Source organism: Heloderma suspectum, chromosome 11 (assembly GCF_057233095.1).
Source record: "Heloderma suspectum isolate Gila_16-S chromosome 11, 16-S_ref, whole genome shotgun sequence".
In the NCBI taxonomy this organism is placed as follows: domain Eukaryota; kingdom Metazoa; phylum Chordata; class Lepidosauria; order Squamata; family Helodermatidae; genus Heloderma; species Heloderma suspectum.
This window is the reverse complement of record NC_139468.1, coordinates 42,838,906-42,863,232: the sequence shown is the minus strand read 5'-3', so window position 1 is coordinate 42,863,232 and position 24,327 is coordinate 42,838,906. Positions and strand designations below refer to the sequence as shown.

Genomic DNA, 24,327 nt, shown 5'->3' with positions numbered 1-24,327 from the left:
TGGAAAACATGGCTGGTAGTCTGTTTGTGGTGCCCAAATAAATGTGTTTGGATTGAGGGCTGATATGTGTTCCCGCATGGCTTCCAGAGTGTGGTAAAGGTGGGATCCCATCTACTGAGCCGCTCAGTCAGGCAGATGTCATATTTTAAAGTGAAAGTTGGTATGTGGTTGGAAACCTGTGCTGGCAAGAGAACTATAACGTTGCTGTAATATTTGTAATGCTACAAGTCTGGGCCAGCAAAAAGAAACCAAAAGGATGTAAACACATACCACTCATTTCACATGGGCAACCTGGGACAAAAACTGCAGGAAAAAGGAGTTGGATGATTCACTGATGTATTCATTGAGTGCAGCTTGGGCAGAAAATGTGGCTTTAACATGACTGAAATGAATAGTTAGCGGAAGGGTCTTTGTATATGTGTGTGGGCTGAGGGCTTTCTTTCTAGTTCTTCCTGGGTAGTCAGGAGTTTGTGCCTGCCATTGCATGGGACAAGCTAGAGAAGTGTATAAATCGGTATAGTTCATGTGTATGGAGTGCTGGCATTTACCACAAACGTCCAAGTCTCTTCTACTACCCAAACCATCAGAAATTATGTACTTTAAAATACACGGAATTGTTCCAGGGAATCTCAGTGAATTCCTGATCTTGAAACAAATGCTAACATTGTTCAATGTTGCTAGCTTCTGTTTTCTGACAATGTGAAATGTTTTCAAAAGGGTGTGTGCCACAATTAAACTCTCAAATTTCCCAAGCTACCTACTCAGTTCCCATTGCAAATGTGAAGTTTTTGATTCTGTGACTGTGTCTTGTGGATACAAGTCTGGCTGAATCCCATGAAATATCCATGTTTTATGTTGAAGATTAGGGTGTGATTTGTTTACTGTGTGTTATCCCAAAGCCACTGCCTGATGGATTTCATGTGAGCCCTAGAATATTCATGCTTCAGTAACTCCTGGGGCAAGTTGCATAGCCCTGGTAGCAGAGTCTTGACACAACATTGTATTGTGTTTTGCTGATAACGGTGTGCTTTTCTAGACTGCCACCTGCACTATCCTAGTGATAGAAAGAGGGCGCAGAAATGTTTTAATGAAATAGGGTCTTAGCTGTGAGTCTCTGCTTAAATTTGCAGAGCTGGTGGGAAGAGTAAGACTTGAAGTGGCCTGTTAAAGAGAAGACTAACAAATTGTTGGCATCCACCCTTGTTTAAATTGCTCACGCTCCCTTGGACTGCCAGTTATCTGCTTAATCGTCCTGGCCTTGCAGAGGCTGAGGCCAGGTCCGTGGCCCAGAGTCAGTGGAATCTGATGGCTTCTACAGGACCTCCATCTAGTCACCAAAACTTAGCTTGGTTGTGGATTCCAAAGGGCACTGATTGGAAGAGAACTGCAGCATAAGAAGTACAGTTTGCATCTTTCAGACAAATCCCTGGAATATTATTGGGATAACCCACAGTTTCTCTGTTCAGTGATGCTCCATTCAGGGGGGATTCTGTTCGGTCTTCATCATCAGAATTGTTCCAGGCACGTTTTGTGTGGAGAGACTTCTTGGTGCCAAGCCTACTCTCTAGTTCAGGGGTGGGCAACCATTTTTCTCTCAAGGGCCACATTCTCTTGTGGGTGATCTTTTGGGAGTTGCATGTCAGCAGTGAGCGGGGCTGAAGCAGCAATGGGCAAGGGCAGTGCCAAAAGTCACCCTTTTTCTTATTCTGCTGCTCTTTATTCCCGTTCTTTGCACCCACCCCCCCTTTTCTCTTTCTCTCCCTCTTCCCAACCAGTTGGCTGCCAGGGAAGGGAGAGATTGCTCTTGCCAGAGGTCTGAACTGATCACATGCAAAGGGCTTTTGAAATTAGGCCAAGGGCCACATGCAGCCCTACAGCCAAAGGTTGCCCACCTCTGCTGTGGTTGCATAAGCAGTTTTATGTAGAACTCAATGAGCCAAAATTCGATCCTGAAGTCTGGTCTAATCCTGGGAACACTAGTGGGAAGCCTGAGCCACCAGCACTTAAGCCATGTTTCAGAAAAGTATATCAAAATGCAATTAAGTCTCATTAGCAGAGGCAGAATGCATTTCCAGTTTTCTTTGCTACGATTTGTGGGCTGAGGGACACATAGTTAAATATTACTGATTTAGTTGTATATACTGCACAACTGACAAATGCCCTCAGAGCAGTTTACAGTCATAAAACCTCAGAGCAATTTACAATCCTAAAATAACTGACACAGTAATACAGCAAGTGTGAAAATATCAGGAAATTAAGGTATTAAAAACATTAAAAATATTAAAGAGCCAGCAGTAAAACTGATAATAAAAACAACAAATTAAAGATTCAGTGCCTCCAGGAAGAGGAAGGTGTAATCCTGGTGTTTAAATGTATACAGTGAATAAGTCAGATGGATTTCCCTGGAAAGGGCATTCCACAGATGGTGGGTCACTACAGAGAAGGCTCTTTCCATGGTAGCTGCCCGACATGTCATTGAGTGTTGTAGTAATGGGGGACTTCAGTTTCCCCGATATTTGCTAGGAGACAAATTCTGCAAAACGTGGCCCCTCCAGGAAATTCCTGACTTGTGTGGCGGATAACTTCCTCCTACAGAAAGTAGAGGAGGGAACTAGAGGATCGGCTATCCTTGACTTGATCCTAACCAACAGAGATGACTTAGTGGATAAAGTAGCAGTTACAGGAACTCTGGGGGAAAGCGACCATGTTGTACTTGAGTTCTTGGTTCTAAAGGAAGCAAAAGCAGAGTGTAGCCAGACGCATACCCTGGATTTTAGGAAAGCCGATTTTAGTAAACTCAGAACAATGATCAGTCAGGTCCCATGGCAAGTGACTCTTAACGAGAAAAGGAGTCCAAGATGGGTGGGAGTTTTTAAAAAAGGAATTTCTAAAGGCACAATTACAAACAATTCCAACAAGAAAAAAGGGTGGAAGACAACAGAAGAAGCCAGTGTGGCTTCACAAAAAGCTTAGAGATTATCTGAAAACAAAAAAGCACACATATATGAAGTGGAAGGAAGGCCAAGCAGCAAACGAAGAGTAGAGGCAAGTAGCACAGAACTGCAGGGATGGCATCAGGAAGGCCTTCTTAGTGGAAGGCCTTCTTAGGAAGGCCTACTTAGTGGATAAAGTAGCAGTTACAGGAACTCTGGGGGAAAGCGACCATGTTGTACTTGAGTTCTTGGTTCTAAGGGAAGCAAAAGCCAAGTGTAGTCAAATGCGTACCCTGGATTTTAGGAAAGCTGATTTTAATAAACTCAGAACAATGATCAGTAAGGTCCCATGGCAAGCGATGCCAAAGAGAAAAGGAGTCCAAGATGGGTGGGAGCTTTTAAAAAAGGAAATTCTCAAGGCACAATTACAAACAATTCCAACAAGAAGAAAAGGTGGAAGACAACAGAAGAAGCCAATGTGGCTTCACAAAAAGCTTAGAGATGACCTGAAAACAAAAAAGGACACAAATAGGAAGTGGAAAGAAGGCCAAGTAACAAAGGAAGAGTACAGGCAGGTAGCACAGAATTGCAGGGATGGCGTCAGGAAGGCTAAAGCTGAGAATGAGCTGAGGTTAGTGAGGGTACTAAAAGCAACAAAAAGGCTTTCTTCAGCTACGTGCATAGTAAAAGGCAGAGGAAAGAAATGGTGGTTCAACTATTAAATAAGGATGGCAAAACGATAACAGATGACAAAGAAAAGGCAGAGGTGCTCAATTCCTACTTTGGCTCAGTCTTCTCCCAAAAGAGGGTCTGTGACCCTCCTGGCAAAGGCGAAGTACAGGCTGAAGGGGCAGGATTGCAGCTTGAGATCGATAGGCATATGGTCAAGGAACACCTAATTACTTTGAATGAGTTCAAATCTCCAGGGCCAGATGAACTGCATCCTAGAGTAATAAAGGAACTGGCAGAAGAACTCTCAGAACCGCTGTCTGTTCTCTTTGAGAAATCATGGAGGACGGGTGAAGTGCCAGATGACTGGAGGAGGGCTAATGTTGTCCCTATCTTCAAAAAGGGCAAAAAGGAGGAACCTGGGAACTACAGACCAGTCAGTCTGACATCAGTCCCTGGGAAAATTCTGGAGCAGATGATAAAGCAATCCATCTGGAAGCACCTTGAAAACAATGCCGTGATTACTTGAAGCCAACATGGATTAGTCAAAAACAAGTCCTGCCAGACGAACCTGATCTCATTTTTGGATCAAGTAACCTCCCTTGTGGACCGTGGGAATGCTGTAGACATAACATACCTCGACTTCAGCAAAGCTTCTGCCAAAGTGCCCCATGATCTCCTGATGAGCAAACTAGCTCAAAGTGGGCTAGATGAAACAATGATCCGGTGGATCCACAGTTGTCTACAGAATCGGACTCAAAGAGTGCTTATCAATGGGACCTTCTCAAACTGGGGAGAGGTAACGAGTGGGGTACCGCAGGCCCAGTGCTCTTCAACATTTGTATTAATGACTTGGAGGAGGAGGTGCAGGGAATGCTGATCAAATCTGCAGATGACACAAAATTGGGTGGGATAGCTAATACTTTGGAAGACAGAAACAAAATTCAAAGTGATCTGGATAGACTGGAGCGCTGAGCAGAAAACAACAGAATGACATTTCATAGGGATAAATGCCAAGTTCTGCACCTAGGAAAAAGAAACCAAATGCACAGTTACAAGATGGGGAATACTTGGCTCAATAACTCTACATGCGAGAAGGATCTTGGAATTGTTGTCGATCACAAGCTGAATATGAGCCAACAATGTGATGTGGCTGCAAAAAAGGCAAATGCTACGTTGGGCTGCATGCATAGCTTCCAAATCCCAGGAAGTACTAGTTGCCCTCTACTCAGCACTGGTTAGGCCTCATCTGGAGTACTGTGTCCAGTTCTGGGCACCACACTTTCAGAAGGATGCAGTCAAACTGGAGAGGGTTCAGAGGAGGGCAACAAAGATGATCAGGGGACTGGAAACAAAGCCCTATGAAGAGAGACTGAAAGAACTGGGCATGTTTAGCCTTAAGAGAAGACTGAGGGGAGATATGATAGCGCTCTTCAAGGACTTGAAAGGTTGTCACAGAGAGGAAGGCCAGGATCAATTCTCGATCATCTCCAAGTGCAGGACACGGAAGAATGGGCTCAAATGACAGGAAGCCAGATTCCGGCTGAACATCAGGAAAAACGTCCTTACTGTTAGAGCAATACGACAATGGAACCAGGGAGGTGGTGGGCTCTCCCACACTGGAGGCGTTCAAGACGAGGCTGGACAGCCATCTGTCAGGGATGCTGTGACTTGGATTCCTGCATTGAGCAGGGGGTTGGACTCGATGGCCTTGTAGGCCCCTTCCAACCCTACTATTCTGTGATTCTGTGATCTGTTGGGGATGCTCTGACTTGGGTTCCTGCATTGAGCAGGGCGTTGGACTTGATGGTCTTATAGGCCTCTTCCAACCCTACTATTCTATGATTCTATGAGTGTCTGAAGAGTAACTTAACAGTTGGGCAGGAACATATGGGAGAACGTGCTCCTTCAGGTAAACTGGTTCTACGGCATTTAGGGATTTAAAGGTCAGCACCACCACTTGAAATCTTAGGGGTCATTTAAGCCATTGAATCCAACCCTCTGCTCAGTGCAGGAATCCATTTTAAAGCATCCCTGACAGATGGCTGTCCAGTCTCTGCTTGAATAGCTACAGCGATGGAGAGCTCACTTCCTCCCTAGGCAGCTGGTTCCATTGGGCATGAAAACCGACTGGCAACCAGTGCAGCTGAGACAGCACTGGAGTAATATGTTCAAATTGGCCAGTCCCAGTAAACAGCCTGGCAGCTCTATTCTGCGTTAACTAAAGGTAGGCCCACATGCATATTGCAATAATCCAGGTGGGTGGTTACCAGCGTGGATAACTAGCCAGGCTATCTGTGGCCCAGTAGGGTGGTAGCTGGTATATTAGCTGATGCTGATAAAAGGCACATTATGCCACTGAGGCCACTTGGGCCTGAAGTGACAGAGCTGGATCAACGAGCATCCCCAAACTATGAACCTGCTCCTTTCAGGGGAGTGCAACCTCATTTAGAGCAGGCTGAACATCACCTAACTGGATAGACTGACAGAACCTCCATCTTGTCTAGATTAAGTGTCAGTTTATTGGCCCTCTTCCAGCCCATTATCGAGACTAAGAGCTGGTTCAGGATAGTCACCACCTAACCTGCATCTGTTGAAAAGGAGAAATTGAGTGGAATGTCATCCACACAAAGAATGACTATAGAAGCATCATCCCTCTCTCCCTCTAGACACCTCACTCCATTCCTCCAGATCAGAGCTATGCAAAAGTAGTTCCTGCCACTGAATTGACTTTCCATTTAGTATTACTGCTAGCTCTTGCCATGTTGGGTCTTAGCTGAGAGGGAAGGCTCCTATTGCCTTAACTGGTAGTGGTTGCAAGTCAAAATTTTGCACTTGATTAGGTATGCAGAGTTGAAGAGGCCTGGAGGGGGAGAAAGATGATGCTTCTGTAGTCATTCTTTTCCTTAAAGGTTTTGCTGGTGAGTGGAACTGCCTTCTCACATTTGGCATGAGTCATTCCTTTCAGGACAGATCATCTTCCAGTGTCAAGTGAGGATGGATAAGTATTGTAAGGTAAGTATTGTTTTTCTCAGACTGAGAGCAGATGCTGAAGATGGTTAGCCTGTGGTCATCTCTAGTATAATATAACTTGGCAAATCTTGAGTTCTGCAGAATGAAAGAGGAACTGGACCAATCTAGTGCTGGCCTTGGACTTGCTGCTTGGGTGGTTGAGGTACTGTAAAACTCCAAACCTCTTAGAGGACTAACCTATTAATGGCCTTTATTGCTGATAACACCCAGTGTCTCTGAGTTTTGCAGCAGCTGTATGCCCTTTCCACTGTCTTTGATAAATTAAGAACATCCTGTCTCATCTTACCCAGCAAGAGTAATCCATGTTCTTGGGTACAATGTGTACAATTAATTGCTCTTATTTTATTTATTTAAAAGATTTATAAGCTGCCTTTTAGGGTAAACCATCTCAAGGCAGTGTTCAAAAATATCTAAAACTGCATAGCACAGTAAACAATTATAAAAACAGCAATAAAAACAATGATAAAATAAAAATGAACAATGTAAATGCAAATACCACCTTCTACCTTCACTGATAGGTGTTGTAAGTTGAAATAATACATAGATACTCAACTGAAAAATAAAATCTAATTTTTAAAAACTTAAATTAAGAACAGCAAATCCTTTAAACACCAGGGGTCATATTGGATGTCCACATTATCACATAACGATTGGCCAGGTTTTCTGGGTTAACAAGCCAGAGTATAAATGTAATGTGTGCTGGTGCATCCTTAGAGCAAACGTTCTGTGTGTCAGTCAGGTGCTGTTGGACTAAGGCAGGGGTGATGTTTGGAAGATAACTTTCAGCTTTCATTTTCTGGACAGTTCTTTTCAGAAGGAATTATGAACTTTGTCGTTCCGAATTGCTTATTGTATATGTAGTGGCATCAGCTTTCATGGTTTCCATACATTTAAAATTTTATACAGGAAAAAATGTATATCTCGCTTTCCTCTTAGAAAAGAAATAAAAGTGGCTATAAAAATAACACAATAATAAGCAAAAAAGGCATAGCGGCAGCATAGCAGCAGATAAAGCAGTCAAGGAAAGTGTCAGGATTGGGCCCCGGTTCCCTGGTTTACTTTCCAACTTTGATTCAAATTCAGAGCAAGAAGGAGTACAGCTGAGACAGGGAGCAGGGCAGGAAGTTCCCCAAGACTCTCCAGGAGTCAGCGAAGAACCTTCCCAGGGGCTTATTGAGCGGGAGGGCCAGACCCAGAGACCATCTTCCCCCCCCTTCCTGTGGGAATCCAGCCTCTGTCAGTGGGGGAGGGAGCATCGGGATTGACAGATGCCGGAGCCCATCGCCAAGTTAAGTGGGCAGAGCTGTCCCACCAGACTGGCTGCCTGTCAGAAGTTGGGTCAGGAGGATCCTCCCTGAAGGGAGGAGCCTAGAAAAAGCTTGCCAAACCCATCCACTAGTTGAAAGGCGACTGCCCTGCTTTCAGTAGCTCTCTTAACAAAGGCTGTGTTTAGCTAATTAGGCCCGGAGGGCAGCTCCCAGCCTTTGTAGTCAGTCGCTTCAGGTGTGAAGAGGTGCTATTAACTGAATAAAAGAGTTTGTGGATTGCACAGTGAGGAGTCTCTGTTGCCTCACTACTCAGCGGGAGGGCTTAGAATCCCTGACAGAAAAAGGCATAACCCCATCAAACCAGTAAAAGGGGCACAGTCCCATTAACAGCAGTGAGATGTTCCCAGCCGTTGCATGTTCTTATGCTGCAAACCTATGCATACTTATCTAGGAGTAAGCTGTGTGGAACACAGTAGGACTTACTTCTGAATAGCCAGGCACAGGTTTATGCTTTTGGGTCTTTTGAACAAGACTAGTAAACTCCTTAACATTTCTTAGGCTGTAGCAGACACTTCCTCTGTTAAAGTTCTTGAACTAGCAGTTTATTGCTGTTCAGGCATTTGTTTGAACACGTGAGGGCTACACGTGGATACTGGGACAGGGCTGCTCGTGCTGGCCTCGCCTCCTAAGTCTCTGGGCGTGCTGCCTCCACCTCTCTCAGTTCACATCTTGCAGTGTTGAACTGGCAAAGTAAGGCCTAAAAGGGAGTTCCATTCACATTAGTCTGAATGCAGGAACTCCCTTTCAGACCGTAACAGTTCAACATGGCAAGGTCTGAACTGAGAGGGATGGGGCAGCCTGCCCAGAGACGTAGGAGGCAGGGCCAGCATGCACAATCCTGTCCGAGTACCCACAGTGGAGCTTCTTACTATATACATATGACCCCTGTGTTGAAAGCTCCGCACGGGCTGCCAATCAGCTACGGAGCCATGTTCAAGGTGTTACTGCAGGTTTCTAGGGCCCTAAACAGCTCAGGACCTGGTCATCTGAGAGACCGCCTTCTCCTGCATAGGCCGCCCCAGGCGCTACGTTCTGAGCGGGAGGGCTCGCTGACCACACTGCAGTCTCCTGAGGTCCATTTGCCTGCGGTGCAGAGGAGGGCCGTCGCAGTTTGGGCACCCACGGCGTGGAATGATTGCCCCATTGAGATCAGGTGGGCTCCTAGCAGGGCGTGTGTCTGCTGACAGCTGGAGATACACTTGTTTGCCCAGGTGTTTCCTTGACTGCCAGCAGTATCAGCCACCCCTGTATATTTTAATGATATTGTATTCTTTTTATCATTGTTTTATAGTTTTAGTGATTGGTTTTACTGTTATTGTATTTTATCATGATTTTATCTTGTAAACAGCTTTTGGAGCTTTTTTAAAATTCTAGAAGTTTTCCAAAATAAATAAAAATAAACATTGGTTTTTAATGTGTTACTATGCTTTTTAATGTTGTTTAAAATGTTTTATTTTGTTTGTATTTGATTATGGTTTCTATGTTTTGAACTCTTCGTAAACCACCTTGGTTGATCCCAGAAAGGTGATATAAAAATACAATAAATTATAATAAATTATAATAATGAACACCATAATAATAGTATTGTAAATCTGCTATTATTGTCTGACTCCCTGCCTTAGGCATGCTTATAAGATGCAACCCAGAGACACTTGAAAGTTTGTCTCTGGGGTCAGTTAGCTGGTGACTTACTGCAAGATTGGTTGATGCTATTGTTTGGAAAGAGCTTAAAAAGTCACAGCCACTCCCACAGATCTGTTTTCCTTTTTGAATCTATTGATTTAGAACACTGTAAGACATTACTGAAGCACCAATAAGAAGAGTCACTAATACAGTGAATAACATAGCACATTGAAAAATAAACACATGAATATTGTGAGAACCATATTAAAAGCATCACAAAAAGATCAAAGAAAGAGAGAAAACAAACTTTGAATAACTTCATTCCGGAAAGGAATCTAAAAATATTTCTTCAGATATACCTTTATGACAAATGATATCAATAAGAAAACGGTTACCAAAAAGCATATAGAACAACTGAATCCACTTGTCATTAAATTATGAAATCGGTGAAGGTCCAACATCTTTGTTATATTTATTGTTCCAATACATATCATTGCCCATTTCTGGATAAATTTGTTCTGCACTGTATGTTCCTCTCAACTCATAATATATCATCTTCATCATGCCTTCTATATTCCAAACTTGGGAGAGAAAAACATTCAGAAATGGACTTCACATCCAAACCTTTCAGTAGAGCATATTGATGTGGCATGAGTAAGTACTTGGCTTCAGGTGACCATACAACCCAGCAGTTGCTGGTGAGTGGATTTTTTCCCCAGCACATTGAAGTTGGATGTGAAATTCAGCTCACACATGCTGCAGTTGGAAGGACTTAACGGTATATCACAACAGCTCAGGCGAACAAATTCATTTCGGATATTCTTGGAGTTCAAGATTTATTTCTTTAAGAGAAGTCTCAAGTTGTGGTGGGGTCATGCTGGTCCAGTTCATCTGAAATTCTTCTAATCATCTCAGTTGGGTTTTTTTTACTGGAATGCTATTTTCATGTGGAAAGTCTGTTGGGCCTTAGATGGCTTTCTGGAATGCCTGCTTTTAAGAGAAATGTCACCCTAATATTAGTGCAGGGATATGGCTTTGAAGCACAGGAAGAAACGCAACTGCTGCTTTTTAGAGCTGTGCGAAGTGGATGTACTTCTGCCTTACTAGGGAAGCTTGATCCATTGTGGGGAAGTGACCTACAGACCTGGCCTCCTTCGTCTTTAAATCCATGCTGTGAAGGGTGTCCTGTGACCCCAGTTTTACAGGGATGGAACAGCGGCTGAGAGAGCAAGTTGGCTAAAGCTACCCTGTAGGCTTGTGGACCAGCAGGGACTTGCACTGCCAGATCCAAGGCCAACAGTTCTTCTTCCTCCAGGGCATTCAGTGTAAGGTATGCATACCCACTCAGAACATCATGAATATTCAGATGCTAGCATAAGCCCAGGGCAGGCAAAGCAAACGTTAGCTTAGCCTGCACAAGCCTGGTGTGCCAAGCTTGAGATGTACCAAGCTGTGGCCAGCTGTCTCCTGAGTATCCCCGCAGTCTGTGTGGAATGATTTTTTGGGGGTGCTTTCCTGCAGCCAAGTGGTGAGGCCAACCAAAGAAGCCTTATCTGTGGCTCTTCCCAGCTTTGGAACTCTCAACAGTGCCAAAGTGGGAGCAATGCAAGACCTTATTTAGGCAGGCCTATTGTGGCTGGGGGTGAGCAAGGGTGTGCGTAGGAGCTAGAATTAGCCTCTTAAATGAACAAATATCCTCTGATAGACCACCATCCTACCCTTTTGAAGGCCTATTTGGAACTTTATAAGAAGGGTTATCTTAGCAAATCGTATTTTCAGTCCCTGTGTCTGATGGTCTGGAGGGGCCTAGCATATTTCGTGGGCTGCATTTGGACCGTTTGGCCTGGAAGAGTCAATTCAGTGACATCCGAATGTGCTAAAGATGGCATTTTAAGAATATGCCATGTTTAAACTGAAGATAAGGGAAGGGACCCCGCATCTATGGCACTATTAGTCATTATGTTATGTATTTAATGTTTTGACAAGCTTCCATGGGCTTCTCAACTAGCCTGCTAGGAGACAGCCTGGCAGCAAATGTAAGTTGAAACCTACTTGCTTTCAGAATGGAGTTTGTGCTTGTAAAAGGAGGTTTATTTTTATTTTTAAAAAAGCCAAGGCACGCGTGTCTTCTAAATTAACATCTGAGATGCTTTTGTCAAAATAGACTCTTACATTCCTTGTGCTATGTAGTCGGAACTTTGCTTGATGCAGTCATATGATCACAAAGCCACCACCAGCTGTAAGCTGTTGAGACCACATACTGGTTACAGGGGTTCCTGGCAGTATTTAGACTGTCTTGCAGTGGCTGGGACGCACACCTGGGGGGGGGGGCAGTTCAGCGCTAACTAGACTCAGCCTATTTATGCCTTGGAGGGTGCGCTGCTAACCTTTGTGCCGGAGCATGTCGCCCACTTGTGGCAGGAGCAGCTTGTGCACCCTCGCCTGCTGGCCAGCAGCAGCCACCATGTATTACTCACTGGTTGAGCATGCACCGAATATATAATTAGCTATTGCTTTCAATTGCTCAGCTATCAAGTACTGGGCAAATCAAAAAATAGCTCTGGACTGGTGTGAGACTGTCTGCATATTGTTTACGAGATATTTTGGAGCTGGGCAATATTTGCTGTGTCTGAGTCGCTGAGGCAGTAGTTGGTGCCACAGCACAGAAGCAGCAAAAACAAAACCATGTTGATATAGGGTTTCCTTCTTGGATGCCAGGCAGGGGCAATTGAAGCAGTTGGCACACTGGCAGTGACAGTTGTGTTTGGCAGAGGCTGCCTCTGGAAGCTGTTCTGTCTTCAAGAATTATGAAGTTGGAGGAAGACCCTGAAGATGGAGAAAACATGACTGGGGATCCGAGCTAAGAGAAGGATGGCCAAGATGAATGCCGGAGGGCAGCAAAATTATAGGTTACAAAGGGCAGCCTTCTTGGACTCTGGCTGGCTGCTTCTCTCCTTGTAGCTGAATGTCGGGTACATTGTTTGCTCTTGGCAGCAAGGACTCAGGAAGTCTAGGATGAGTTGCTGGTTTTCTTGTGCTCTTAAAAACACAGTAGGTTTCTTGTATGGTGTATGTATGTGATAGCATACCCAGGAAAGCTTGTGGCAGAGCAACTTTAAACCTTTGCCACAGTTGCATTGCTTTTCTTGATGTGGCATGGATTACAACGTTGTATTGCTTCCACTAATAACTCTTTGAGAATTTGTTAATTTACAGCTATTTTTCATAGTAAATGATGGATGTATTGAAGAGATGGACACACTTGGTGCAGAAAAAATTCAAGTTTGTAGATTTCTGTTCCAAAGTATTTACTGAGCTTTTAATGTATGAAAGCATTTTCATTGTAATTTGAACATTTTAAGTGTGGCAGATCCACTGTTTTCAGCCCTCCAGGACTTAATTTTGAAAGGAGGTTCTATTACAATGTACTTTTGTGTAACTGAAATAGAAAAGTTAAATGGGAACATTTGGCAAAACCATTCTAACTTTTTGTACTTGGTACCCTGGAGCTCATATGAGCTGTTACATCTTCATTTAAAGGAAACATTCATTGCCTGAGGGTTACAAATGTCAAGGAGATTTAGGGAAGAGGAGGAGGTCAAAACATTTCAATTTTGGTAATACAGAGGCTTTTTTCTGGAAAAGGGATGCTTTGCTTCTCTGTTCTGCACTTCGCACATTTCATTCTAGATAGAAATGCTCACCATAGGAAGGTCGCCCATGGCCTATGCAGTTTGTCAGCCATGTAAAACCTGCAGGAACATGGAAATGGAAGAGGCTGAAATAGCATCTCCAGTTGCTTTCTTCCTTTTAAAATGTCTCTGCCTTGTTACGATTCCATCACCTTGAAAGGATTGTTTAAACTGTTTTACAGCCAAAATTAACTTTATTTCTGCTTGAAATACCTGCTCCCAATTCTGAGATAATGGAGAATGCAGGAGGGAGGGGAACATTTGTCTGGGAAGACTAATGGGTGGGAAAGGTGGCATATTTAGTTTCTTCTGTGCCTGCCATTTTTTTCCTTGCAAATGGCCCCCAAGATGCTTTTTCTCCCCCAGGACTTCTGGCTGTGGTGGGAATTGATTTTGCAGGAGGGAATCCGCAGGTTGGGGAAGGCTTAAGCCTACCCCTGCTGCCAGTTCCTCCCCACAGATGGTCCTGTCACCTCTGTTAGCACTATGAGCGAAACACAAGAGTTCCCAGCCATATGTTAGTGTTTTTCTTGCAGTGTCTGGTTTGGCCTTAAAACGGTTGGGTATTTTAGTGCTAATGGCTCAAAATCCAATCAGTGTTATGTTTGCTACTGTAAGAGTGCTGGAAAGGAATTGCTGAAGACTAACATGGCTGGGAGATGAAAGCAGGCTCACCCCATACCATCATAATCCTGTAGTGGCCAGAATTAGATGTAGGATAATCAAATATGACATCTGTCACCTTTTGAGCCATTTTTGCACACTGTCTCTGAGCAATGAAACTTGTCATGGATGCATCAATCCTGCTATAGTCCGAATTCTGAATGTGAAGGTGCAGGTGCTTATACAGAAAGACTGGTGGGCCACCATTTCCCCTGAAGCTAATGATACAATAGGAATGTGTGTGTGCATGCACATTTTAAATTAGGTTGTGGGGAGGTGGTGGTTTAAATATGCGTTGTAATTTTTTCCTTGCACATTGGAAGTAATCTCCCAGTTAGAAGGAGGTGAGTGAAATGATAGCCTGATCTGTATATGCAGCAGAATGAGGTAGTAAGATGGACTGTAGATGGCAGTGCATGTTCGAAAGCTCCCTCCATGTAGCAAACTAGCACATCAAGGAGAAGAGTTGCTAAAACGTCCTTCTTGATGTACTAATTTAGCATTTGCTCCCTTCTTGATGTACTAATTTAGCATTTGCTCCAGGCATGGCAACCACTTTTCCTTCCTCTGGCATTTCCTGCCATTCAGTGAAGTGCATATCCCAATTGTGCTTCCATGTAACACTGCAGTATTATGTGGAAATGTGATAGCGTGCTTAGGATGTACTTGCTTGCTGTGTGTTGTTGTTGTTCAGTTGTTAAGTCGGGTCTGACTCCACTACCACCACCACAACCCATGGCGAGGTGGGTGCGTGCAGCCACCATTCTGAATATGCAACCCCTGCTTGGAGATTGTCATGTTGTGTGAACCTGGTAAGCATGGGGTATGCGAGGATTAAACAACCCTCGCGTAACTCATGGTCTGTTTTACGGTTATGTGAGGGTTGTGTAATCCTCATATAGCCCAAACTTGCTGGGTTCGCACAACACAACAACCCCTGAGTTGAGGTTGCATATTTAACCTGGTGCCTGCAGGGGTCATGGCTCGTCATGAGTGAAATAACCCATGATGAGCTGCAGCGTGTTGTCTAAATCCAGTCACTGTCTTTCCTAATGTCAACATCTACCAGGAGAAGCAGGCACCTTGTATTGTATGAACGGCACCATAGATCAGTCCTTCCTTTTTGTGCTTTGAGTATATCTGTCAAGAAGTTGCTGTGTGTTAGTTTTTGTTTCTGTACTTTTTCACAGCAAGACCACTTATGCCACCATTCATACATGGAGATACACTGATCTTCAGACACAGGTTAATCTCCATGTTGAGAAAATTACACATGAAGTAGCCTGGAAAGTGGAAGACTTTTAAAAACAAATTTCTGCACTGTTTAAATGCAGCCATTATCCTTTGAAAGGCCGCTGGTTTAAAAAGCTGCAAGTCTTTTGCCGTTACAGAAGGGAGAGCTGGATGCGGGTGGGCTGAGAAGGAGGGAGAGATTGTTTTGGAATCTTAAGGAAAGTCTGCTTGAAATCCCAGTCATGCTTGCAATAGTTTTTCTTTCGTAAAAGCAAGAAATGCTGAGCAGGGTTCTAAGAAAGAACCAAGGTGGCCTGTCTGCAAATCCAGAATGAATGCAAGCTCCAGTTAACCCAGACCAGGATACTCTGGAAACAGACGATACCTTGATCTTGAGAGTAGATACCATAGGCAACCTCTGCTTTAGTAGAAGTCTAATTATACAGGAAAAGGGAATTCTACAATGGTCATAGGAAGTCAGGAAGCCACCTTAGACAAGATCAGACTGCTTGTCCATCCAGCACAGCCTTCCCAAGCCAGCATGGCTGTGGGAGTTGCATTCCAGCACCTCTGGATGGAACCAGGGCTGAAATCAAGTGAAGTAATTCCTCTGATGGAACAGCTGTCAACTGAACCTGGAGGAGGTGATTTCCCCTCCCCTCTTCACAACTTCAAAATCTGCTCTGGAGGATTGGGGAACCTTCCAGAACAGATTTGGGGGCCTGCAGGGGGAGGGGAGAGGGAGAAAATCCCATTGCATGAGTGGATCTCTGCTCTGCACCAGGTGCAGGAAGGCTGATCTAGCCCATTATACAATACGATACTTTATTACTGAAAGCCACAGGCCACCACAATGTACATTAAAAAGAGAGGGTGAGAGAGAAAGGGAAAAAACAGTACATTCACATATTTGTATATACATAAATTCATACATCCAACAGAATCATCCCTAGTAGGCTGTTTGGGCTTTGGCATGTATTTTCCTTGCTGCCAAGGCAAATTTTGCTACCTGGGCAGTGGTGAAAGCATCAGTGCCAGAAAGGAGGACACATATCTGTTCTAAAGGCGTTCTATTTAGGAGGCTCTGGGAAATAATGGCAAGAAATTTATGCCTAGGATGGCCATAGAGAGGGCATCTTAGTAAGTAATGAGAGACATCCTCAACCTCCCCAGACCCACAGATACAGAGTCTCTGATGGACTGGGGTATTGTCAGATCTTCCCTCCAAGAAGGCAGAGGGCATGCATTGTAGACGCAATGCTGTAAATGATTTCCATAAGTGAGGCTCAGTCAGAGTTGTAAAGTAACTCTCCAGACCAAATGACGTCTTATATAATGGGTACCAGCAAGAATAAGGCATTTGTGAGATTGTTGGCCACCTAATGCGAAGAGAAAACTCCCTGGAAAAGACCCAAATGCTGGGAAAGACTGAAGGCAAAAGGAGAAGGGGACGGCAGAGGATGAGATGGCTAGATAGCATCACCGATGCAATGAATATGAACCTGAGCACACTCCGGGAGAGTGCGCAGGACAGGAAGGCCTGGTGTGCTATGGTCCATGGGGTCACGAAGAGTCGGACACGACTGAACGACTGAACAACAACAACAAACCAAATCCATCCATTTAGAATAATGATAATGTTTTTCTTTAAGCCTCTGCTTTAATCTATCAGAAGGGAAAGAAGGAAAGGTCTCAGTATCAATTCCATAAGCTTGCAACATAGGTTTGGTCAGGTTTACCCAAGACTTTTAGGATGGGGTCTGAAGTTGCTCTTGAAAGCATTTTTTTTGGAAGGCAGGAATCGCTCATGTGGGTCTGGCTGAATGTGGCTCTCCAGGCTAAAAGAGGTCTATCCATCACCTGGCTGGCTATCTTTTAACTGAAGCTGCCAGTTAACCTGGGGCTTTCTGTAACTCAAAGAAAGTTCAAAGAAATGTTAAACTGCAGAAACATGCTGCATGGGAGTAACATGGTACCTCAGTGGGAGTAACATGGGAGTAACATGGTATTGCATGGGAGTAACATGGTACCTCAGTGGACAGTGGACTGCTAAAGATGTTTGGGGTATTCATTTTGGAGTAACAAGTTCTTCATATATGTTCAGCCTTTGGTTTTCCTTAAGTAGCTTCCCTGTTAAACTGACAGAATAATATGTAAAACTAACTGGTTTAGATTTGTGTATTGTTCTGAGCAAAGAAACATTCCAGCAGCATTTTTTGACATTCCATACGGGGTATTTTCCTTCCAACTACATGGCAGATGAATAAGACTTTTTTTCCCCCACTTCCCCAATTTTATCAGAGTTGTGACCATGATGTGGGAACAAATGCTTTCTAGTGTTCCTGATCGATTTCCACCCCTGTGCATTAAACACATTTGTCCTGTAATCTTCACACAGTTGACTGCAGACTGGAACAAATACGATGATCGGTTGATGAAAGCAGCTGAAAGGGGTGATGTGGAGAAGATCTCATCTGTCCTTGCTAAAAAGGGAGTGAACCCCACCAAACTAGATGTGGAAGGGAGATCTGCGTGAGTAGAAGCAGGGTCTTGACATCAACTGCTCTGGGCCTGCAGAATGACCCTCCCCCACAAACATGTTGTTCTCGCCCCACCTCCACCCCCAGCTTTGCTTGTGAGGTGCATCTTTTTTGTCTGGACTCTGAGTCTCAATTTTTCAGAGGGATGCTGTTATTTTCGTTGGATCTTATCAAGTGTTAAGCATTACAATTTATTTCTTGCAGGTCTCTTTGAGCCTTGGTAATGTGCCATAAAAGTGTTTCAAATCAACAGAAAGTTGTTGGGGATTCTATTCTGGGGAATAGCATTTCACATTTGTACACATATCAAGTGTTTTGGGATAACCAAGTTTATTGATTGTTGCAAAATATCTATCTATAGAAAAGTCTTGGGTAGAGGTCCTTTGACACACCAGTATAGTTATGGCATATATTGACAAGATTAATTAAATTTAAACCTAGTGTGTATGTTATAATACCTATTTAAGCCAAAGAAGACTTGGCATTTAATGCACATGTTGTAATGCATCAACTAAGAATTATATGAATTCTAAGACATCCTATAAGGTATGTCAGTGGTATTTAGCTTCAGCTTCCCAGCCCCCATCTCACCTGCAGTGCAGGGATGAGAGTTCATGGCACCTGAGGCCACCTTCTCTGATAAAGGCTGGAATGAAATTTGCATTAGGGGCTTCCTGCCTCTTTCACAGCCACCAGCTCGCATGCTAAGCATTAAAACAAATCTGAAGAAAAGGCATAGTATAAATTGTTTGGAAAAAAGGATCAGCATTGCTACCCACATGCTTCAGATTAGAAGACTGAGATAGACAGAGAAATACATTCACATACCTGGAATCCACAGGTGGCTAATAGCAGAGAGAATAACTTTCTCCTAAATTCAAGAGAAGAAGGTGTGAATCCATCTATATCCTCAGATGTTTGCCTACCACTGTCCATCTAAGCACTGTGGCAAAAAAAAATCCTGGCATTTCAAACAGCTCAAGGTGACATACCCTTTTAGACATATAGCACATGCAATTACTGAAGATGATCCTTGCAGGAAAACATACAAGTTTGATATTGAGAGAGGCTTCTGTACTTGTAGACTTGAGTGTGTGTGGTAGGGTGGAGTTGACATGAACAGATCACATCCTTTGTTTGCATAGTAATATCCAGCTGATCCAAAAGCAAGGAATTAGGTGGTCTTTGCCAGCTTTCTCAAAAGAAATCTGTATGGGTTATAGGGTGTATGTGTGGGGAGCGGGGGTTGCTTCTTAGATTTGCTGGGTGCAAGAAGAAAAGGCTCATGTTGTTCCCATGTGGTTCATATTACTTGTGTGGTGTCTGTGCCTCTTCCAAGTTCCTTTTTGTTTCATTCTGAACTTCTGCACTCACACGGATAAAAGGGGAGATATTTGTGGTAACTTCAGAACCTTCTACTCAAACCTAAGACGTTTTGAATAGCAGTCTCAAGTTACTCCACAGAGCCGTTTTCAGTCTTAAATTGTAAGCAGTGAGATCTTTAAATGTTAGGGTTATTTTGCAAGATTTATATTGAAAGGTTTGTGATGAATGACTGACTGGTTGGGTTGAGCTGATTTGTACTTGGCAACTCTTGGAGGCAGGGAGGCTAAAGTGATCTGTGAAAGATTTCCAGGCACTTATTCTCATTATCTGGAGCCAAAACCTGGAGATGTGGTTTCTCAGCATGGTGGCAAGCCAACGTCCCTACCCCTTCTTTGTAATATGGAGACAACAACGGCCTGCTTTGCAGGGTTGTTTTGCAAGACTCAGTAATTTCACTTACTTTGTTTTTTGTTTAGATTTCACATTATAGCTTCAAAAGGGAATCTGGATTGTCTGAATCTCGTTCTCGTACACGGTGTTGACATTGTCGCTACTGATGCAGCAGGTATGTTTCCATGTTTAAAATATAAGGATTGTGTTTGTGGTAAGATCTTCCTCAAGTGAGATGATCAAAGATGCGGGACAAATGTTGTTATGTATTTCTCAAAAGTGCTGAGTGTATATGAAAAGTTTTGGCACTAAACAGGCTGATGGGTATGTGTGCGTTCTGGCCCCTGTAAAGGGTCCAGTAACTTCTTTTGCTGCTTACATTCTGGTGTTGCGATGTGCTTTTGGCAGCAAACTTTCTTCCTATCCTGTGTGGATTAAGATGTAGAGCCTGGTTAAAATATAGTCATCACTATTAACACCATTGGTGGAAAACACCCCATTCATATTGTACCTGTGTGGGAGATATAAATATAAATCTAGAATGAATGTTATAGCATGTCTTTTATGACTCCATTCGGTGTTTCTTTGTCACCTCTCTAGGAAGGAATGCTCTACACCTAGCTGCGAAATATGGGCATGCACTTTGTCTGCAAAAACTGCTGCAGGTATTGAATGCTTGACAAATTAAGTGATGCTTATAAATGATAAAAGCATGATAGGAAAGTTTCTTTCCTTGTGTGGGGAAAAAAACTGGCAAAGTTGATTAGCAAAGTTGATGAGGAAACTGCCAAAAGTCTAATAAGGTTTTGAACCAGTCGACCTTACCTTCAAAATGTTTGTTCAAGAAATCCAAAGAAACAAGCAGAAAGCTGAGAATCTTTAATAGAGCAGATATAAACAAGTAATGCCTGTGCTTGTGTGAAGCATTAGGCATAATTAAGGTCAATCTAGTGCTTACAGGGAAGGACCAAGTAGCTCAGTGGTAGAGAACATGCTTTGCATGCAAAGGTCCCAGATTCAGTCCCCAGCATATCCTGGTAGACGCCTGTCTCAAATCCTGGAGAACCGCTGCCTGTCAGTGACGGCCATATTGAGCTAGATGGACCAGTGATCTGGCACTGTATAAGGCAGCTTCCTGTGTTATTCCTTCAAAGTTATTACGCTAGGCATGATGTCAGAGTGCAGTACAGCCACTATATAAGGTTCTGGTTCTTTGATTTGCATAGCTGAACATCATTAACATATTGGAACTGAATCTTATTTAAAAAGTCTCTTGAAATTTTCCCATCAATGAGATACTGCTGCTGTTAGAAACCTAGCGCTAAATGTTGGATTCATTAAATGTTGGACTAGTAGTGATGAAATGTGTTTGGCTGTTCTGACAGTACAACTGCCCTACAGAAAATGTGGATCTGCAGGGTCGTACTGCTCTTCACGATGCAGGTAAGGGATGCTCCTCCTTTGCAGCAATTGTTCTTAACGCCATGGAGAAGACAGTGTTCAGCCAGGCTTGTGAATAGCCACTCAGTTGCCACCGGTGGCTAGGCAGTTCCTTCAGAGCACCAGCTTGGGAAGCTTTGGGGAACTGGAAGAGGGTTGGTTTCTGTATGGTAGGTAGATGAGCTACTGAAGACATGTATGGGCTAATAGTTTCTGCAGACTTTTTTGCAGGGCTGATGTTAAGATGCTACTTGTGATTGATCACAGAATGGAAAATATTGGCACAGCAAGTTGTTTGTATTTCAGTTCCTTTAAAGTGCTGCATCCTGGTTGAGCATTTGTCGGAAATACCACTGTTATATCTTGAAGCTAATAGCTTCTGTACATTATTGAAGCAGGTTAGAGGCTTGTCAGAGAGGTCTGATAACCAACAAATAGCCTACTAGTAGCGAAATGTCCCCTTCTTTGCCAATGATGTGATGTTCTCCTGTTTCCCAAAGCAATGTCAGATTGCTCATCCAGTATACAATTGCTGTGTGACCACGGAGCCTTGGTGAATGCCAAAGATGCAGTAAGTCTTGCACAGACCCCTTCAGAATCCTCCCCTGGAAGAGTAAAGCCAAGTTCCTTGTACGCGTTCCTTAATGATTTCCTTTCCTCTAGGATGGAAGGACGCCACTGGTGCTGGCCACTCAGATGTGCCGTCCAACCATATGCCAGGTTCTGCTAGACAGGGGTGCTGATGTCAATGTGAGAGACAAACAGAACCGGTAATGCATTCATGTACATGTGCAGATGATGTATCTGTATGATTCCCAGAGAACATTCTGGACTTTCAAACAGTGAAGCTGTTAGACACAAACCTGGGTTTTTTTAATCAAATGCGATAGAATTTGCTCCAAGATAGCAGCGTTCTGACTACTTCATTTAATTGACCAAAACAGTTAATGTATTATTTATATAGTCCTGTCAGTGTGCTTAGCACTTTACAGAGTACCTACCTAAGAACAAGTCAGAGTTTGCTTGTTACAGCCATGAACTGGCACAGACCTCGGGATTGCACGCTTCTTCCCCTTTCTGCATAAGGGGAGACTGAAAGCTTCTGCTCCTGGTTAGGCACAAACCATCGTTGTTGTTGTTCCTGAACTCAGCAAATGGTGGTTTGTTCAGACCACAGTTGATTAACAAGCCAAGGGAGCAAACCACTGTCTCCATCAACAGGCCACTTGTTACAAAAAGAGCCTTTCAGAAAAATACCTGAAGTCTGGAGTTGTATGTTTAAAAAGAGAGGGAGAGAGATGGCTCACGATGTGTCTATGTAAAGTCCTCGTTGTAGGAAGATTAGACACAGCTGTGCACCCCCACTGAATGTGAGGAAGTCGTCTTGATGGAAAGGTCTTGGGTGAAAGGTCTTTGAAACATGTTCTGCTCTCTTGGTTTAGGGTAACTCTTCTGTTAAAATGGTTTGCATATTGAGAGCCCCCCGCGCCCCCACTTTTGCAAGGTTTGGAATTTTCATGTAGTGAAGGGCATTTTCCTTACCTTCTCCAGTCAAGTGAATGAAAAATGAATCATAGTGCTTGTTCCACAGCGCCCATCACGCGTGCTGTCTCCTCAGATTCCTGATGTGCTCCCGTGGTTTCTTCTTCCACATCCAGGACTGCTCTGATGTTGGGCTGTGAGTACAGCTGCAAGGAGGCTGTGGAGGTTTTGCTCCGAAATGGTGCAGATGTGACTTTGGTTGATGCCCTTGGCCATGACTGCTCTTACTATGCACGGATTGGTGACAATGTTGAAATCTTGGCTCTGATCAAGGCTGCCATTGAGGAGTCCAACAAAGGTACGTCAGCTTTCCTTGTATTTGGGGAGGGGGTAGTAAAGGAAGAATCTTTCCTTCCTTACTCCTGACAAGGTTAGGTCTGGTATGTGGCATGGGAAGTTCTTCGTGGTCTCTTTGCATCACACGTATGGGCTCTGCGCCTGTGCAGAGCCTCGATTTGGGAAACTTCTATAGCCAGGGAGTTTGGACGGGAACTCATCCCCCACCATCCCAGTGCACATGTCCCTAGTGGGTTCCCGCTTATTCCCTCAGTTCTCTTTCGACCACCATTGTGGCATCCTCATGAGCAATGTTTCAAAAGTTGAGATTTTATTCTCTCTTCGTTTTATCAAAGTTTTCTATCTTTACTCTTCTGCATTGTTTTTATTTATATTTGTTTTTCGCGATCTTGTGATTGCCCTCACAGGCATATAGCCTGAACGTGCCGTTTAGAAGGTGTGTCTGTTGTGGGGGCAAGTTCCTGCTGACCGACGGACATTCTCTGTGCCTTCTTTGCCTCAGAGAAGGCCACATTGTTGAGGCTTTTCCTCATTGCCAAGCTTTTTTAAAGCAGACGAGACAAAATCACTCTGTCTGAAGGCTAAAGCTTCTAAACAGGCAAGTCTGTCTTCTTCAGAACCTAAAAAGAAGAACAAAAGACTTCGAAAAAGTCGGATGACTTTATTTGAGATCAAGCATGTCCTTTGGTTCCTACCACTCTCCCTGATCCTGCCCTGGCATCTCAGGATCGACAGTGACCTCCCATACTGGCCACGTCTCCCAGCACCTCAACTCGGGATCGAGCATGTCCTTCACTTCCTACCGCTGTCCCCGATTCATCTCTAGCATCTCGAGATCGACAGCGACCTCTGGCTGCATCTCACACTGTTCCTCCAATGCCTCAGGATCAAACACGGTCTCCCATACCGACAACCGTACCTGCTGCTCCACCAGTGTTGTTCTCACTGATTTGTATGGTGAGTTCTGCTCCCGTGACAGACCCCATTCTGATCTCATCAGTATCGGAGGGTGAGATCTGGGATCCATCCCCTTATGAATCCGCTCTCTTTGCCACCTCGTCCCTGCCCACAAGGGTATGAAAGATTCCAGGATCAACGTCTAGGGTCTCCGGATTCAGTCTACTTGCCTGGTTCCTTTGCCAGAGGTCATCCGCCAAGTTTTTATGAGTGAAGCTGTGATTGAGATAGGTCCAGATCACCATTCTGTGAGTGGGACAGATGTTCGGCTTGGGATGTCTGATGCAGGAGACCCCATGTTTGGGCTGAAGACTGTGATGACCCTTACAGTCCCTACTACCCTCCTCGCCATCGTGATCCACCATACTGGTAAGCGAGTTGAAACCGTCAGCTCCCATTGGCTACGGTATTGAGACCACCGGATCGGGAAGACTTTTTTGTGTACCCCCTCAGAGTGTGACTCCTGCTCCACAGCAATGACAAACAGCCCAGTTACTGGCTGTCCCGCTTCCTGAACAACCACCGGCCACGCTACAGCCACTACCACAGATCATTACTGGTGACGTTTCATTGCTCGCTCGCAAGGAAGGCGCTGAACGAGCTCCTCTTCAGGTTCCACTGGGAGAATCCGTACTCTCTGGTATGGAAGGCTATCAATCTG

General features: G+C 44.1%; 1 protein-coding gene across 9 annotated transcripts in view; it reads left to right on the top strand.

The window, feature by feature from the left end:
- Positions 1-24,327, top strand: part of UACA (uveal autoantigen with coiled-coil domains and ankyrin repeats) — a 49,896-nt gene that overhangs the window by 8,401 nt on the left and 17,168 nt on the right. For 6 of the 9 annotated variants that reach the window (XR_014785435.1, XM_084817615.1, XM_084817612.1 and 3 more), the window contains exons 2-8: positions 17,573-17,706; positions 19,517-19,605; positions 20,031-20,095; positions 20,816-20,873; positions 21,371-21,441; positions 21,534-21,640; positions 22,529-22,710. Coding sequence is in view for 8 of the 9 variants with exons in the window: in XM_084817615.1 (XP_084673741.1) it covers positions 17,573-17,706; positions 19,517-19,605; positions 20,031-20,095; positions 20,816-20,873; positions 21,371-21,441; positions 21,534-21,640; positions 22,529-22,710 (706 nt within the window). In the remaining variant the exon portion in view is untranslated. Of the gene's footprint in view, positions 1-8,975; positions 9,117-17,390; positions 17,707-19,516; positions 19,606-20,030; positions 20,096-20,815; positions 20,874-21,370; positions 21,442-21,533; positions 21,641-22,488; positions 22,711-24,327 lie in introns of those variants that run through there. The other 3 variants (XM_084817617.1, XM_084817616.1, XM_084817618.1) reach the window with 3 other exon arrangements.